Here is a 17,836-nt window from a genome sequence, read left to right on the forward strand (position 1 = left end):
GCCAGTTTCTGGGCAGGATGTGGGTTCCCTCTGTCCGTCCCTTGCTTGCATAAGAGCTCAGTGGGCAGAAGGGCACAAATTTCAGTGGTCCTTTACCCGGCTGCAATTTGACCAGAGACTTCCAATAACAACATGAAGTTGGGGGGTTTCCTTCTCCTCGTGGTACTCATCGCCCTCAGCTTTGAGGTGCAGGAACTGCAGGCTTCCGTGAGACCCTTGCAACTGATGGGTGAGTGAGTAGAGGCAGAAGGCAGCCTTGCTCTTTATTGCAGGAGAGGACCAGAAAGCAGGAGTCGGGGAACCATGTGTGGGGAGCAGAATGGGGGTGGGGGAGGCAAAAGGACAGAGGGGAAGATCTAGACAGAAACCCTGCAGATCCCACATGGCAGAATCCTCCATCTCCACTATGTCCCCCTCCTCTCTCCCACAATGAATCTTTCTCCGCTGACCACCCTCCCTCTGTTCTCTACATTTTTCCCTCTTGATATCTCAGTGGCCACCTGGCAGTGCTCCCTTCACCCCAACAGGCAACTCAGATCACTGAGAGAAGATATTTTCTTAATCTTGTTTAGCACAGATCATTCCCATCTCTTCTTTCCTTTCTACTACCAATGTTCTCAAAGGAGCAATCAAAATGCTTTGTCCCTGCGTCCCTGTACCACGTTCCTTGGGCCCTTAGAAGACTGACAACTTTGTCCATGGCTAATACCTCACTCCCCCAAAACTTCCTCCTGGGTCCTATGGACAAAACTCTTTTTTGCGGGGTGGGGGGTAGGGGATATTGGGTCATACCCAGCAATGCTCAGGGGTTACTCCTGGCTCTGCACTCAGAAATTATTCCTGATGGTGCTCGGGGGAACATGAGGTATGCCAGGGATTGAACCAAGGTTGGCAGTGTGCAAGGCAAACCACTCTATCTGCTGTACTATCACTCCAGCTCTGGACAAAACACTTTCTTTGGGGGACTAGAGTGATAGTACAGTGGGTAGGGAGTTTGTCTTGCACGTGGCCAATCTGGGTTCAATTCCCAGCATCCCATATGGTCCCCCAGCACCGCCAGGAGTAATTCCTGAGTGCAGAGCCAGGAGTAACCCCTGTGCATCACCGGGTGTGAACGGAAAAGCAAAAACAAAACAAAACAAAAAATGCTTTCTTTTTTTTTCTTTTCCTTTTCGGGTCACACCCAGCAATGAACAGGAGTTACTCCTAGCTCTGCACTCAGGGATTACTCCTGATGGTGCTTGGGAGACCATATGTGACGCTGGGAATCAAACCCATGTCGGTCACGTGCAAGGCAAACACTCTACGCTCTATGCTATCGCTCCAGCTCCTGGACAAAACTCTTGACCCTTCTCAGTACCCTAAGTCTTTTAGCAATGCTGCCTCTCCTTCATTCTTCATGCTTTCTTCTCTCCTGGATTAGCATCTCCTGGATTAGCATTGTTCTTTCTTAGTCTTCTCCCTGAAGAAAAGAGTTTAACCCTTACTCCTCTCTCTCCTTTGCTTTCCTTCCCTGCTGTCAAGTTGATTGCCAAGTACCATCTGTTTTCCAGAAACTGTCTCTTGCAGATGTCCCTTCCTCGCATCTCCCCTGTATTGCTACACAGATTACCCTGGGTTCAGGTCAGCAACTCTCCTTGCCCCTTCCTGAAACTTGCTTGTTGGATCCTGCTCATTTGGATGTTCTCTCACCAGAATAAACATTAAAAGTAAACAGTGATGGGGGCTGGAGCGATAGCACAGCGGGGAGGGTGTTTACCTTGCACGAGGCCGACCCGGGTTCGATTCCCAGCATCCTATATGGTCCCCTGAGCACCCCCAGGGGTAACTCCTGAGTGCAGAGCCAGGAGTAACCCCTGTGCATCACCAGGTGTGACCCAAAAAGCAAAAAAAAAAAAAAAGTAAACAGTGATCATGCCCCTCTCCTGATATAGCAAACAACATCCAAATTCCTGTGGTCCTCAGGAGACACTCTCTGGGGCATGCATCCTGCCTTCTCTTCCTGTTCTACCATTTCTCTTTTTTTTTTCCACTCCTCACTTTTTTTTTCTTTTTTATTTTTTTTTTTAAATTTTTTATTGAGTCACCATGTGGAAAGTTACAAAGTTTTCAGGTTTAAATCTCAGTTATACAATGCTCGAATACCCATCCCTTCACCAGTGCTCATATTCCACCACCAAGAATCCCAGTATAGCTCCACCCCGCCCCCCCACACCCCTAACCCCTCACGCCCCTAGCCCCCCCACCCTTAGCCCCCCCCCCGCCTGTGTAACTCATAAATTTCACTTTACTTTCACTTTGATTGCATACAATATTTCAACAAAACTCACTATTATTGTTTGGAGAGTCTCTCCCCTGAAGTCAGATCTGCTGAAAAGGAAGCATTAGATAATTTGTTTTCCATTGCTGTCCACTCCTCACTTTTATCCAGCCATACCTATGCCACTCTCCTCATTCCTTGCATTTCAGGGGAGGAGTGAGGCAAATAAGGTGTCAGGGACATGGACTTTAAGGAGAATCTCAGACTTGTACAATGACCTTCAGACCCACCCTGATGCCTATCTCCCTGTGAATTTTGCTAAAAGTTCTTTCCTCTTCTTATGACATTCCCCACCCACTGTAGGAAGTCTGCCTTCTACAGACACCCACCCCTTTTCAGATTTTTTTTTATTTTTGAAAAGAAAAAATTGGGGGATGTTTCTATCTGGTTATGCTCAGGGATACTCCATGCTTTGCACTCAGGAATCACTCCTCGCAGTACTTGGAGGACTAACTGGGATTCAGGGATCAAGCCCGGGTCAGACATGTGCAAGGCCCTACCTGCTGTACTACCTCTCCAGTCCCGCTTTCTGGTTTTCTGTTGAACCTAACGGTATCCATGTCTTCTTTCCTCTGAGCCCTTTGAAGTCTTTGGCTCTCTCTCAGGACTTGTGCCACAGAATGCGGTCACACTGCTTTCTTCTCAAGCTCTGCAATCTCTTCGTCATCTTTTGGTCAATGCGGGCCACCATGGGGGATTCTTCCACACTCCTGAACCTGCTAGTGGACGAATCATCTTTGTAAGCCCCACTGGCACACCGCCAACATGGAGCGAACAGGCTGGGGTCACTGCCCGGGGGATCTTAAGGCACCTTAATGGCATTTAGGAGATGTCACTCTCCCCTTTCCACTCTGTCTCCAGCAGAGGGGACAAGTAAGGACATTTAAGAGACTGCCAGCAGTTTTGCTCCACACACACATAACCCTTGTCTTTAAAGCAGGCCTTGTCTTTGAGTCTTTTGATTATAGGACTGAGATCATCAAGCTGTGAAGGGCACAGGATGGGAGGGGAGGAGGTGGACTAGAGGGGACATAAAGACAGAGGTGGAGGGTCTTAGGCACTTGGGTAGTGATGAAGGTGTAATAGCTTTGTACATCAAACCCATAGTTGTTAACACTGCTGTAATAGTGTTACCAGAACCAGTTTCTCAACCTTTTTCGGACTCTGGCCCCCTTCTGACCTTGTTTCCTTCCTATGTCCCGCTGCCGCGCCCCACCCCCACCCCACCCCTGCCATGGCCCTCTGTTTATGCAATTTTCATCAGTGGCTCCTTTGAAATATTCTGGGTGGGTTGGGGGGGGGCGGGATGGGAGCCAACTAGCACCCATTGATGCACGTTGACCTAATCTACAAAAAAAAAAATTTATTTTTAGTTTGGGGGCCACACGTGGTGGTGCTCAGGGCTCTGTGCTCAGGGATTGATTATTTCTGGTGGACTTGGAGAACCATATGAAATATAGGGAATTAAACCCAGGCCAGTCATGTGCAAGTTAAGTACCTTATCTGCTGTAATATCTCTCTGGCCCCCAAAAAAAACTTAAGAAAAGGGAAGGGAGCTGGAGTGATAGTACAGCACGTAGGGCACTTGCCTTGCATGCGACTAACCCAGGTTTGATCTCCAGCATCCCACATAGTCCCCTGAACATTGCCAGGAGTACAGAACCAGGGATAAACCCTGAACATCACTGGGTGTGACCCCAAAACAAAAAAAAAATATTTTAAGTCCAAATTTTTCCTCCAACTTCTTAAACATATGAAATGTGTAAAATTAAAAAAATAATAATAAAACAGGGCTTGCTATCTTAAGAATGAATATTATTTTGTGACTAATCAAATATAAATCCGAGTATGTGCTACACTGAAAGATCTAGAGAGATAGTACTGGCATTAAGGCGCTTGCCTTGAATATAACTGACCTGAGTTTGGTCCCCAAGCCTGGCCAGGAGTGATCCCAGAGAACAGAGCCAGGAGTAAGTCCTAAGTACTTCCAGGTGTGGTTCAAGCTCTATCTCCCACAATGAAAACATAGAACTGGTCCCTTAATCAAGGGCTCTCCTTCCTAGTGGCTGCTGGTGCGGCTGCAGCAAGTGGTTTTCAGCTGGGCTGTTCTGACAGGTGCCTGTGTGGAGCTCTGCAGAGGTGACTGGGACTGTGATTCCGGCGAGCGCTGCGTCAGCAATGGGTGTGGCCACTTTTGTTCTACGGCCTGAGGCCAGGTAAAGGGGGGGGCTAAGGGTGGGGGGGCTAGGGGCGTGGGGGGGTTAGGGGTGTGGGGGGGCAGGGTGGAGCTATACTGGGATTCTTGGTGGTGGAATATGAGCACTGGTGAAGGGATGGGTGTTCGAGCATTGTATAACTGAGATTTAAACCTGAAAACTTTGTAACTTTCCACATGGTGACTCAATAAAAAATTTTAAAAAAATAAGACATGAGACAACCCCCCCCCCCTCAGGTCCTTGTCCTTGGTGGGATATTTCAGAAAGAGAAGGGGCAGAAGCCTGTATCTTTGCGGCCCCTCCCTCTTTGCCCACCCTTACTAGAAGAAACAGCTCTCTCAGGATAGTGGTTTCCAAACCCTCAAAATAACTTAATTACCCAGTATAATCTGGAGCGAAGTAAGACTCCCTCTTGGGCAAAAAAAAAAAAAAAAAAAAACAGATAAAAATCGCCTATTTATCCCTATCCCATGATAATATCTGTTTCATTGACACCTTTTGGCTAATTTTAAACCATACATAAATATATAATATGTATAGAGAAATTGCTTGATTTTGTGCCTAATTTGATTTATTAGTTCACTTAAAAATAGCCAGTGAATAATCTTTGGTGTTAGTTCTGATGTGAAGAGATTCCCCACCCTGCTGGAAGGCCCAGCAGCTCTAACATCCTCTGGCATATAGCTAATCTTGAAAAGATGCCAAGGCACTCAATTATCCTAGGTAGTTGATCTCTAGCTGATAACTCTGTGGATGGGGGTGGGAAGATTCCCCTTCCTGACAGAAGGACCAGCACCCCCAACCCACAACAGACATCCTCCAATGTACAAACCACCTAGCTCCAAATCTCACAGTTCTGACAGCCCAGTAGGAGCAGATTTGATGGGAAAGTTGCATAGAAGACCCCCAAGCTCAATGGATAAAAGTAATCACACAGAAGGCTTTACTAGCACCAACCAGCCCAGTAAATCCTCAGACTATGACTTTAGTAATACCATAGTGTTATATGAATTTTATTGATCTATTTTCTGATAATTCCATTTGCCATTTCATTGTACAAACAATATGAAGTAAATCTGGGGCTGGAGCAGTAGAACAGTGAGTAGGGTGCTTGCCTTGCATGCGGCCGACCCGGGTTTGATCCCCGGCATCCCATATGGTCCCCCAAGCACCACCAGGAGTAATTCCTGAGTGCAGAGCCAGGAATAACCCCTGAGCAACGCTGGGTGTGACCCCCCCCCAAAAGAAAAACCCAAACAATATGAAGTAAATTTATTTGTGCCTGCTAAGAGGGCAGGTTTTGGGGGGAGGTGGGAAACTGGGGACATTGGTAGAAGGAAGGTCACCCGGGTGGTGGGATTGGTGTTGTTACATTGGATGCCTGAAACAACTGAATTATGAACAACTTGCATATCATGAAAGTTTAAATAAAATGTTAAAAAAATAATTATTTTTGATGCATCTTGTACAATTATCTTTTTTTAAAAAAAAATTATTTATTTGTAATTAGAGAATCACCGTGAGGGTACAGTTACAGGTTTATACACTTTTGTGCTTATACTTCCCTCATACAAAGTTCGGGAACCCATCCCTTCACCAGTGCCCATTCTCCACCACCCGTAAACCCAGCGTCCCTCCCACCCTCCCCAATCCCATCTCCCCCCCACCCCACCCTGCCACTGTGGCAGGGCATTCCCTTCTGTTCTCTATCTCTAATTAGCTATTGTGGTTTGCAATAAAGGTGTTGAGTGGCCGCTGTGCTCAGTCTCTAGCCCTCATTCAGCCCGCAACTCCCTTCCCCCACATGGCCTTCGACTACAATGTAGTTGGTGATCGCTTCTCTGAGTTGCCCTTTTCCCGGAACGTGAGGCCAGCCTCGAAGCCATGGAGTCAACCTCCTGGTACTTATTTCTACAGTTCTTGGGTGTTAGTCTCCCACTCTGTTATTCTATATACCATAGATGAGTGCAATCTTTCTATGTCTGTCTCTCTCTTTCTGACTCATTTCACTCAGCATGAAACTTTTCATGCCCATCCACTTAACTACAAAATTCTTGACCTCCTTTTTTCTAACAGCTGCATAGTATTCCATTGTATAGATGTACCAAAGTTTCCTCAACCAGTCATCCGTTCTGGGGCATTCGGGTTTTTTCCAGATTCTGGCTATTGTAAACAGTGCTGCGATGAACATACATGTGCAGATGTTGTTTCGATTGTACTTTTTTGCCTCTCTGGGATATATTCCCAGCAGTGGTATTGCTGGGTCAAATGGGAATTCAATATATAATTTTTTGAGAATCGTCCAAATTGTTTTCCAGAAGGGCTGAGCCAGTCGGCATTCCCACCAGCAGTGAAGAAGGGTCCCTTTCTCCCCACATCCTCTCCAACAGCGGTTGCTTTTGTTCTTTTGGATGTGTGCTAGTCTCTGTGGTGTGAGGTGGTATCTCATGGTTGTCTTGATCTGCATATCTCTGATGATTAGTGATGCAGAGCACTTTTTCATGTGCCTTTTGGCCATTCGTATTTCTTCCTTGGTAAAGTTTCTGTTCATTTCTTCGCCCCATTTTTTGATGGGGTTGGATGTTTTCTTCTTGTAGAGTTCAACCAGTGCTTTATATACCATTGATATCAACCCCTTATCTGATGGGTATTGTGTAAATATCCTTTCCCATTCTGTGGATAGTCTTTGTATTCTGGTCACTGTATCTTTTGCGGTGCAGAAGCTTTTTAGTTTAATGTAGTCCCATTTGTTGATCTCTGTTTTTACTAGATTGCTTAGTTCCGTGTCACCTTTGAAGATACCTTTATCTTCAATATCGTGGAGGGTTTTGCCGACCTTGTCTTCAATGTACCTTATGGTTTGTGGTCTAATGTTGAGGTCTTTAATCCATTTTGATCTGACTTTTGTGCATGGTGTCAGGTCAAGGTCTAAATCCATTTTTTTGCATGTGGTTGTCCAGTTGTGCCAGCACCATTTGTTAAAGAGGCTTTCCTTGCTCCACTTCATATCTCTTGCTCCCTTATCAAAGATTAGATGACCATACATTTGGGGTTGTGTGTAGGGATATTCCACCCTGTTCCATTGGTCTACGGCTCTGCCTTTGTTCCAGTACCATGCTGTTTTAATTGTTACTGCTTTGTAGTAAAGTTTGAGATTGGGGAGGGTGATGCCTCCCATCATCTTTTTCCCAAGAATTGTTTTAGCTATCCTTGGACGTTTGTTATTCCATATGAATTTTAGGATTGCTTGATCCATTTCTTTGAAGAATGTCATGGGTATACTTATAGGGATCGCATTGAATCTGTATAATGCTTTAGGGAGTATTGCCATTTTGATCTTGTACAATTATCTTTAGTAGCTTCATGGAAGTTCATTTTAATGCACGTAATCATAGCAACATTCATTAATTACACATTTAATATATTTCTTATTTTTATGTTACTATGGATGGACAGTTATTAAATTGGTATACTTACACATTTTAACTTTTATTATAACACTGTGATTTACATATAGTGTTGTTCATGATGCAGTTGTTTCAAGCATTCAATGTTGTAACACCAATCCCACCGCCAGTGTAATTTTCCCTCCAACAATGTCTCCATTTTCCCATCCATCCCACAAGCCTACCTCCTTAGCAGGCACAAACAAATTTACTTCATATTGCTTGTTACAATAAAAAGGCAAATGGAATTATAAAAAAAGATAAAATATCAACTTGTAATAATTGTTATATCTCACAATGGTATTACTAAAGTATTACTAAAGTGATTGTCTGAGAATTTACTGAACTGGTTGGTGCTGTTTGAGCCGTCTCTGTTATTGTTTTCACTCATTGAGCTTGGTGGGCTTCTATGCACCTTTCTCAACAAATTTGCTGGGCGTTTAGTACTATGTTATTTGGAGTTGTCCTAAGCTCCAGGAGTTATCAAGCTGAAACAATTTGGTGATTGGATAAGGTTTAGTTGTGACGCTAGGCAATTACTATACTGGAGAGTATCAGATGTGGATGAGGGCTGCTGGGCATCCAAGACAGAAAGAGGAATCTTCCCACCCACAGTCTGAGAAGGCCTCCGAGTTCTGTGCCCATATAGGCCCACCTGGGATGGTGATTCAGAAGCATCGTGTTCTTTTCAAGGTTAATTCTGTATATTGCTCTTATGAATTTCCTTGGGTTAAATCATTAGTAGAATCAGTGATCAAAACACATGCTCCATTTAAGCCTTTGATGTGCATTTGTATATTTGACTTATGAGAACACAACCTTCTCTGTGAAAACATATTTCAGGGTCTTCACAGGATAGTTTATTTTTAGTTGCCATGAGCTTAAAAAAACACAAAAGCATGATTGAAAGCTACCATCATTCAATTTTTAGAAAATGAAGTTGTAATAAACAGAACAAAATTAACAAATGCTCTTTAAAAGAACCTACTTGTTATGGCCATATCATTCATCCAATCAATCCACATTCCTTGGGGTGCTGATGGTTGTGCTGGCTTCTTGCTAGTACTTATTAACACTGCCCCCCCAGATCTGCCACACCGCCCCCCCCAAAAAAAAAACCCACGAGAACTGCCTCTCAGTCATTTTCTACAGTTCCAGGTCCCTTGTATAGCAGGCTTCGAAAAGACTTATATTGTTGTTCTTCATTTTTCAGATGAAGACTTACCTTCAGGACCAATCCCTCCCTCAAAAATAAGGCTGCCTTCTTGGAGTTTCAATATACAGAGATGTGAATATTTGAGGAACTTTCCCAGAAAGACAGATGAAAATGGCAGAGGCCTCTGGCTGGAAATTGCAAATAATGGGAAGGGGGAACGTTGTTTCTTAAAATAAATCATTCTCACTAAAAATACCTTTGTGACTTTCTCATTTTCATGATCATTTTAGACTCAAGGACACCAAGATTTAGAGAAATTAAGTAATTTTCTCATTGTATTTATAAGGTAAGTGTCAGGGTGTAAAGTATAATCCCATGTCAAATTCTATAGCCTCTGTGCTAAATAGTGTGGTAGTGGTTTGGAGCTTGGACTGACTTTCAAACCTAGGCCCACCATGCAAGTCAACTGTGTGGCTTCCAGTAGTGTCCTAACCATTCTGTGCTCCCATTTCCTCATTTGTCACAGTTTATGCTTCAGAGAGCTATGGGATAAAAGAGATGCATGTCAAGCATTCAGAATGGCACTTGGCACATAGGAAACTTTCACCAAATGTAGACAATGCTTATTATTATTAACAAACAGAAGGGCTGATGGCCCTTAGTCCTAATTTCCTAAGATTCTAAAATAAGACTGAAAGCTAATCTTCTGGGCTGGGGAGATGGCTGGAACAAACACATTTGTTCAGTCTCAGGCATTTGCATGGTTCCCAGAATATGGATCAAAACCCTAAAAAGCAAACCAAGAAAGAAAAAAGAAAAAAAAGGATATAAATCCTCTTTCCTAGGCTTTCCTAATTTATTTCAATACTGAAAACCAGCTCCTTTCTGTTTTTTTCCCAGTGCAAAATGTGGGAGGCAAAAACAGATTTATAATTTCTTGTCTCTTTTCTTCACAAATGCAGATTTAAAATTCAATAAGCCTGCTTAGCTGTCTGTGTAAACCCTTATAAATCATTTTTTTTCTTTTTGGGTCATACCCAGCGATTCTCAGGGGTTACTCCTGGCTCATGCACTCAGGAATCACTCCTGGTGGTGCTTGGCGAACCATATGGGATGCTGGGAATCGTACCCAGGTCGGCCGCGTGCAAGGCAAACACCCTACCCGTTGTGCTATTGCTCCAGCCCCAAATTTTTAAAAATTTCTTTTGTTTAGACATTTAAACATTTCTTAATTGTAAAACTGGAAAGATAGTATAGTTCCCTCACTTGGCTGCTAAAATTTATGAATTCACAAAGTATTTTTACAAATATCTCTTTTGATTTTCACATCATCAGCAAATAGGCAACTCTGAATAATTAAGTAGTGAGTTCATTCATAAGTAGTGAGTCTGTATTATAGAATGCCTTGACAAAACCCAGATTCTTTGCTAACATTGGGAACACAACAGTGAACCATACAGACAAAACCCGTACCGTCACTAAGCTCACAACTCATAGATTAAAATAAACTACAGATTATGATAAATGTTCTGAAGGAAAGAAACAAGTTGTGAATTAAAGGTGGAGGTGGGTTGCCAAGTAAAGTTCACTTTAGTTAGGATGATTCAGATTCTTAAAAGATTAAAAACAAATGAAGCATTAACTGTCACTGTCACTGTCATCCTGGTCCAGAAAGCAGCTTGGAACATGGCGGCGGTTAGGTAGTGGAGGTCGGTTGCTGGGGCTGAGTCCCTTGGGGCAGGGAGGCTTCTTGCCCGACACCCTCTGGAGTGCCCCAAGTGAAAACAGACTGGCATGGAGTCTGGAGGCATGGATATGGGGGCCTCACTTTATACTCCCGTCTGGGAGAAGCAGCCATTGAGATCTGGAGGGTGGCCGGTGAGGAGATTATCTGGTGCTGGCAGGGTGTGGCAGGGTGTAGCTTATGGATATGATCCCTGGTTCATCAGAGATTGGTGGATAGCAGGCAGAGGATCTCTGCTTCTGGGTCCCTTGAGTTCAGAGTCCAAGGTCACAAAGTTCCGCATTATCTGGGTTCCGTGAGACTTCATTCATGTGTGAGACTCTGCCAGAGCACCGGGAAAGCGGCCAGGAGCATGGCGGCAGATAGATAGTGGAGGTCTGCTGCCAGGGCTGGGTCCCTTGAGACAGGGAGGGTTGAAGTATTAACAGGGTTTCAAAACAAGAGAAAGTGGAATTCCAGAGTAAGACTTCAATCACCTCATGCAGAATTTATAAAAGGAAATGGCTATGAACTTGCTTAGCATCCTTCAAATTCCTCAGTCACTGTCAGGCTATAAATACGTTGAAAGTAAAGAAGAGAAAAGATGAGTGGGAAGATTGTTCTTGGGAGAGCTTTTGTCAAACTGAGAGCTTCCATAATTTGGGGGTGACTATCAAAATACAAGTCAATGCATGGCAGTATGTTAGCTATAGTTAAGATAGCTCATAGCTTTTAAGACAGACATCTCATTTTCCATTTCATTGCACGGTTTTAAGGAAATGGTGGAGTGAGCAATCTCAGCAAAGTCATCAATAGGTTGTATTTGACATGATTCACTTTGAACTCCCAAATTCTTTTTCATGTTGGGCAAAGAGCCTCAAGATTCACTGAAAAGGGGCTGCAGAAATTGCATAGTGGGTAGCGTGCTTGCTTCCCATAGGGCCAACCCAGGTTCCATCCCCAGCACATTATCCTACTTCTGAGCCTCACCAGGAGCCAGCAATAAACCCTAAGCACCTTGGGGTGTGGCCTCACTACATCCACAAAGATTCATATAAGAGTTTGCTTTGGGAAGAGGGAAGAGATGGTAACAGGAGTGTTCAAGCTGTCACTTGGGTACCCAAACGAGGTTCTGCATGCACCAACCAGGTTTTAATCACGTGGCCAGCCAGTAGCTGGAACAACCTAGCAGGGTAGTGTCATCATCAGTCACTGGCAGTTCTGTGTCTGGGACAAAACCAGGAGCTATAAACAAAGCCGAAAAAAAAAAGTAAAATCTATAGGATTTTGTTCAAATGGGTCCTTGCGCACAACTGAAACACTGTTGCCCAACCAGGAAAGGACTTCCTGGGACACAAAGCAAGTTTTCAGTTTCGACTCCGGGCTCATTTCTGACAGTGACGGGGCTGGGATCTGAGAAACGGTTCGGGTAGTCCTCCCGTCGGGGCGTGTATTTTGGGTCCTAAAGCGGCATTTCAGGGATTGGAGCGCCGGGCCCCGGAAGAGGCGGGCCTGCGTGTGCCCCGGAAGCACTCCCAGGTGTCCCGGAAAGATGGCGGCCGTGCAAGTGGCAGGCGCGCTTCCAGGCGGGCCGCTCCGAGACACGTCGCAGGAGCCGCTCGCTAAACCCGGCGATGGATTCCGCTGCCTGTCGGCCCGACTTTGCGCCCTGCGCCCGGATGACAGCAGCTCCGCCCGCACCGAGATCCACCTGCTCTTCGACCAGCTCATCTCCGAGAACTACAGCGAGGGCGGCGGCGGCGTGGCCCCGGAGGTAGGCGGCGCGCCGCGGGGAGCAGCGGCCTGCAGACCCCGGCCCCGCGCGGAGGGACCCTGGCTGGCTGCCCCCGCCTGCCTCGCCCGGCTTCTCGCAGTCCCGGCCGCATCGCTTAGCTCCGGGCCCGTCCTCTCCTGGAAGATCCTGCAGTGATGGGCGCACCCGCCTCTTTGGGAAACAAACCAACTTAATGACTTCCGCTCAGATAACGCCCCCCGCGTCATCCTTGGTGCCGCCCCACGCGGGCCCTCGCGCTGCCCGTGCACCCAAATGAATTCGCCCCTGCTGCTTAGTCTATAGTACTCAGACCACGTGCTGTTTGTTACTCCGCCGTGCGCGGTTCCACGCATCCTGGCGTGGACTCTTACTGATGGCAGAATTCTAATTTCTAGTATTAGAACCCAAGTCTGTCAGCAGAGTCCCTGCATTTCCTACCTCTTCCCCCCCCTCTCCTTCTCTTTCCATGCCAGCCTCACCCCTGTGCCTTCTTTTGAATTTCTTTTACTTGTTGGGGATCACACTTGGCGGTGCCCAGGGGCTACTCCTGGCTCCACTTCCAGAGTCAGTCCCGTTCGTGCTCTAGGGACCATGTGGTGCCAGTGAGCACACAGCAGTGGAACATGCAGCTAGAAGTTCCTTAACCCTGTGCTGATGGGCCCAAATTTCTTTCACTCTTTGGAGTGATAGATACTACTTTTACACACATCAGCCGTTGAGTACCACTCTTAACCAATTCTCTCAACTTTTGACCCCAAAATGCCACTGTTTTCTGAGGCTCAGAGATATCTCACACACAACAATTTCTAATCATGAGTATTTGTCTCCACACTTGCATCCCCGATTCATCTCATCCCTCCCCATCCCCCGACAAACAAGTGTCTGCACCCCACCTGAGTCACACAGATACAGAGACTGGTTCCTGCACCTCCCACCCTCCCTCCCAGATACTAGCTCCAATCTAGATTCCTCAGAATCTGTCTCTTGAAATAGTTTCTCCCTCCATCCACTTGCCATGCCTCAGGCCTGTGGCAATATGACTTTTCTGAACTACAGTCCGTGCTGTTTAATGGCAGGACAGGGCTTTGTTCTGAGAAAGTTATGATTAGGCAACTTTGTCATTCTGTGAATGTCATCAAATGTCTTGAAGCAACAAATCTAGATGATAGAACCTACAACATACATAGGCTGTGTATGGAACCCTTGTTTCAAGGACCCCCAACCCATGGGGCATGTTACTGGACCGGATGTTGAAGGGAACTGTAATGCAGTATGTTTGTCTACGCATATCTAGACATAGAAAAATACAGTAAATAGAAATATAAGGACCCACTTGATCAAAATGTTAATATGCAGCTCATTACTGTCTTCCATTCTTTCTATTGTGCCTCCTATCTGCCCCTTCTCTAAACTATTTTTTGTTGCCAAAGTGAAAAAGATACCTGATTAGAAGTAAAAGTCTGATTTGGTAAGATCTTCAGTACATGCTGGTTAATGGCCAAAGCAGATGGCAACAATCTTGCAGAAGGAGACCATTATGGGAGGGTGCAGGCTCAGCTAGATAAAAGATTCACATTTGCAACAAGGAAACAACAACATATAGGTGAATTCACAATATAATAGTGTTTACTAATGAACAGAATGGAATTATGGAAGTAGTTATGGATTTTCCCATTTTTAATATAATTTGATATATTTGCATCCAAAGTATGTGCCTTTCTAATCTCTTGGGCTGTTACTGCATCTTTTTTGTTGTTGTTGTTGTTTTCCCCCATTTAAAATTTCTTCCTTAAGCACCAACAAATAATGCATACTCTGTTCCCTTTGCTTACAGTATCTCTTAATGCCTTATCTGTCTGGCAGATTTTTACTCATCCTTCAAATCATTACAAATTTAAAAGTCAGAAAGATGGCTCAGTGGGCAGAGTGCATGCTTTTCATGCAGGATCCCTAGGTTTGATCTCAAGTATCAGACAGTCCCCAAGCATGGAGCCAGGAGTGGTCCTCTGAACATTGCCAGGTGTGGCCCCTGGCAAAACAAAACAGTACTTCCACAAGGCCTTTCTAACCACAATATTTTATCATTAATTTCATTTTAAATCACTTATGAATATTTCCACCTCCTTTACTGAACTGTGAGCTCTTTGAGGTTTGAGGACTTTTGTTCCCCTCTGGGAGAGTAGGGCCTAGCATGTATAGGGATAGAATAACTCAGAGTCTCTTAGTTGAATAATCCATCTGGAGATTTGCCCACATCTGATCTTGAGATGTGTCCTCTTGGCCTCGTCCCCTCTGCTATGATGGCCTGTGTTCTCTCTTGATCAAGTCTCTTTCTCTTTGTCCTCACATTTCTATAAGTAAGTTTCCTTCCTTTATTCCTCCCTTCCTTCTTTTTTTTTTTTTTTTTGGACCACACTTGGCAATGTTCAGGACTTACTCCTGGCTCTGCACTCAGGAATTACTCCTGGTGGTGCTTGGGGGACCATATGGGATGCTAAGAATCAACTCAGGTCAGCTGTGTGCAAGGGAAGCACCTTATCTGCTGTATTATATTACTCTGGCCTTGTCTCTAAATGAATTTCTTTAAATAAAACTACTTAATTTTTTAAAAATCAATGAAAAAAATTTTTAAATGAATAATGAATATTACAATATGCAGATAGATCCCTTTTTTTAAAAAACAAAAAATGAAAAGGAATTCCACAGTGTTACATTGCATTCATAAAAGTGTCATTTCTCATTTTCTCAGTGGCATGGAAAATCTGGTTCTCTATAAAGATCGCTGTGGTGTGTGCTTTTATATTCAGAGCTTTTCTCAACATGTGTCTGCTCACGTGGAGACATCAGTGTCTCTAGCCCAACAGAATATTTGATGTTTTCCTTGTTTTAACACTTTGGATTCTCATTTCATTTTTCTTCTTTCTGCCTCAAATATCATCTTTCCACATTTTGAGTGTGAACACTTTTCACATTTGGCTGTATGTGGTTGTTTTTACTTGGCTCACAGTTGTATTACTTTCCCCCACTTTTATTTTTGTTAGGATGTCAGTACTCTCCTCGTTCAAGCATGCCGACTGGTGCCTCTTAACCAGAATCATCTTGTCAGCAAAGTGTCTCTACTTATCCACCACTTACTTAACAGATTACAGGTAATCATGTATGTAACTGAGATTCAGACCATGAGTTTTGGGGGATTAGGAAATACCCTTGAAATACTGTATTTGTGCTAGATATGGTATGCCAGCCTTCTGAGAAATGCCTTAACATCAATGATACCAAAACAAATAAAATGAACCAAAAAAAATTTTTTTGTGCTACTCTAGCCGTTTGTTCATTGGAGCTGTTACTGTTTGGCTTAAAAAAGCATCATTTAGTAACTGGAGAATTAGTATAGCAAGTAGGGCACTTGCCTTGCATGCAGCTGACCTGGATTCAATCCTGGCACTCCATATGGTCCCCTGAACACTGTCAGAAGTGATCCCTGAGTGCAGAGCCAGTAAGTCCTGAGCACTGTCAGATGTGGCCCCAAATCTAAAAAAAAGAGGTGGGGAGAAACATTCGGACTCTCTAGTATTATCTAAAATTTATGTAAAATAAACTGAAATCCCTCAGTCCCTACCTACAATTGTTTGGCCCCTTCCCTGAAACAACTGTTTTTGTGCTTGCAGTTTGGTCTTCATAAAGCATAAGAAATAACATGGGGACAAGGTAGTAAATAGACCCCTATAAATTCATATCAATTTGTGCTGTGGTTTTTCTCTCTCCAGAATCTTTTCCCACTTATTAATATCTAATGTCTTTTTAGGAACAGTTTAGAAATTGAGGCTGTTACTATAAGATACCATGTGAATATGTAAATGCAATTATAAGCACAAAACTTAACTGTTATCATTATGTGCATTTAGATGCTCTTGACAATGTAGTACTGTAGCACTGTCATCCCGTTGTTCATCGATTTGCTCAAGCAGGCACCAGTAATGTCTCCATTGTGAGACTTGTTGTTACTGTTATTGGCATATCGAATACGCCATGGGTAGCTTGCCAGGCTCTGCTGTGCAGGCGGGATACTCTCTGTAATTTGCCTCCAAGAGGGATGGAGGAATTGAACCCGGGTTGGTCATGTGCAAGGCAAATGCCCTGTCCGCTGTGCTATACAATAAGAAACAGAAAAGCAAACCCAGGATAGCTCAATAATTTAAAAACAAAACAATTCTCACATCTCAAGCTTCAAGGGAGGCATTCCAAATAAGAGGTTTACTAGCTTCTTTCCATGCTGCCTTGTCAATATGCAGATTATGCTAGGCTAGCTTCTCTCATGTGTTTGTGGAGCATTTGATGTATGTAAGGAACTTGGTTGAATCAGGAATTCAGGGGTTTCTGGAGAGATAGTATAGCAGGTAGGGCGCTTGCCTAGCATGCGGCTGGCCCGGACTCAACCCTGGCATCCCAGTATGGTTCCCTGAGGCTGCCAGGAGTGATCCCTGAGCACAGGGTCAGTAGTAAGCCCTGAGCTCCTCTAGGTGTGGTCCAAAGAAATTAAGGGAATCCAGTCTTAATGTCTGTGTAATTTGGGACCATATTATCTATAATATGTATTAATATGTACCTTAGCATGTAATATATGCCTGCCTGTATATGTCACAATGTAATAATGATTGGTATGTTTAAGAAAATGTTGCCAGGTGTACTCTGGAGGGACTGAAGGGGAAGTGAGCAGGGTCCAAGGGCTAGGAGACTGCCCTGTCGTTGACAGACTTTCAAGGCTTAGAACTAACCTTTTTCAAACACACACACGTGCGCGCGCGCACACGCACGCACAGACGCACGCACGCACATGTGTTCTCTTACACAGCTGATTCAGGTGAGCATACGTATTTGAAAAGAACAAAAACAGTGTTTTAGAAATAAGAACATATATATACTTTTTTCCCCTCCATCACTAGGTGATTGTTGATGAGCAGAACTTGGATTTCCTGCTGACATACACTATTTCAGCTCTTCACCAGTGTAGTTCATGGACACACATGAAAATCCTGCAAGCCCTGGCAGCCCTGGTGTACTGCAATGGCTCGAAATGTCAAAAGGTAGTTTGAACCATATTCTTTCTTTCTTTTCACGGGAGGAGCCCAGGCTCTGGAGCCAACAGGCCTGTGGTGAGCTGTGTTCTGCCACTAGTTAGATGTTTAACCTTAAACAACCCT

General features: G+C 44.3%; 1 protein-coding gene and 1 long non-coding RNA gene across 2 annotated transcripts in view; both read left to right on the top strand.

Moving 5' to 3' along the window:
• Positions 1–68: 68 nt before the first annotated feature.
• On the top strand, positions 69–9,362 carry LOC129403690 (uncharacterized). The gene is made up of 3 exons (XR_008629382.1): positions 69–229; positions 4,436–4,536; positions 9,196–9,362. It is a non-coding gene; the product is annotated as an uncharacterized LOC129403690 (long non-coding RNA).
• A 3,051-nt stretch (positions 9,363–12,413) lies between these two features.
• HEATR6 (HEAT repeat containing 6) overlaps positions 12,414–17,836 on the top strand; it is a 34,162-nt gene continuing 28,739 nt past the window's right edge. The window contains exons 1-3 of the mRNA XM_004608857.2: positions 12,414–12,635; positions 15,677–15,784; positions 17,579–17,719. Coding sequence (XP_004608914.2) covers positions 12,414–12,635; positions 15,677–15,784; positions 17,579–17,719 — 471 coding nt within the window. The remainder of the gene's footprint in view (positions 12,636–15,676; positions 15,785–17,578; positions 17,720–17,836) is intronic.

This window comes from Sorex araneus, chromosome 3 (genome assembly GCF_027595985.1).
Source record: "Sorex araneus isolate mSorAra2 chromosome 3, mSorAra2.pri, whole genome shotgun sequence".
NCBI classification, from domain to species: Eukaryota; Metazoa; Chordata; class Mammalia; order Eulipotyphla; family Soricidae; genus Sorex; species Sorex araneus.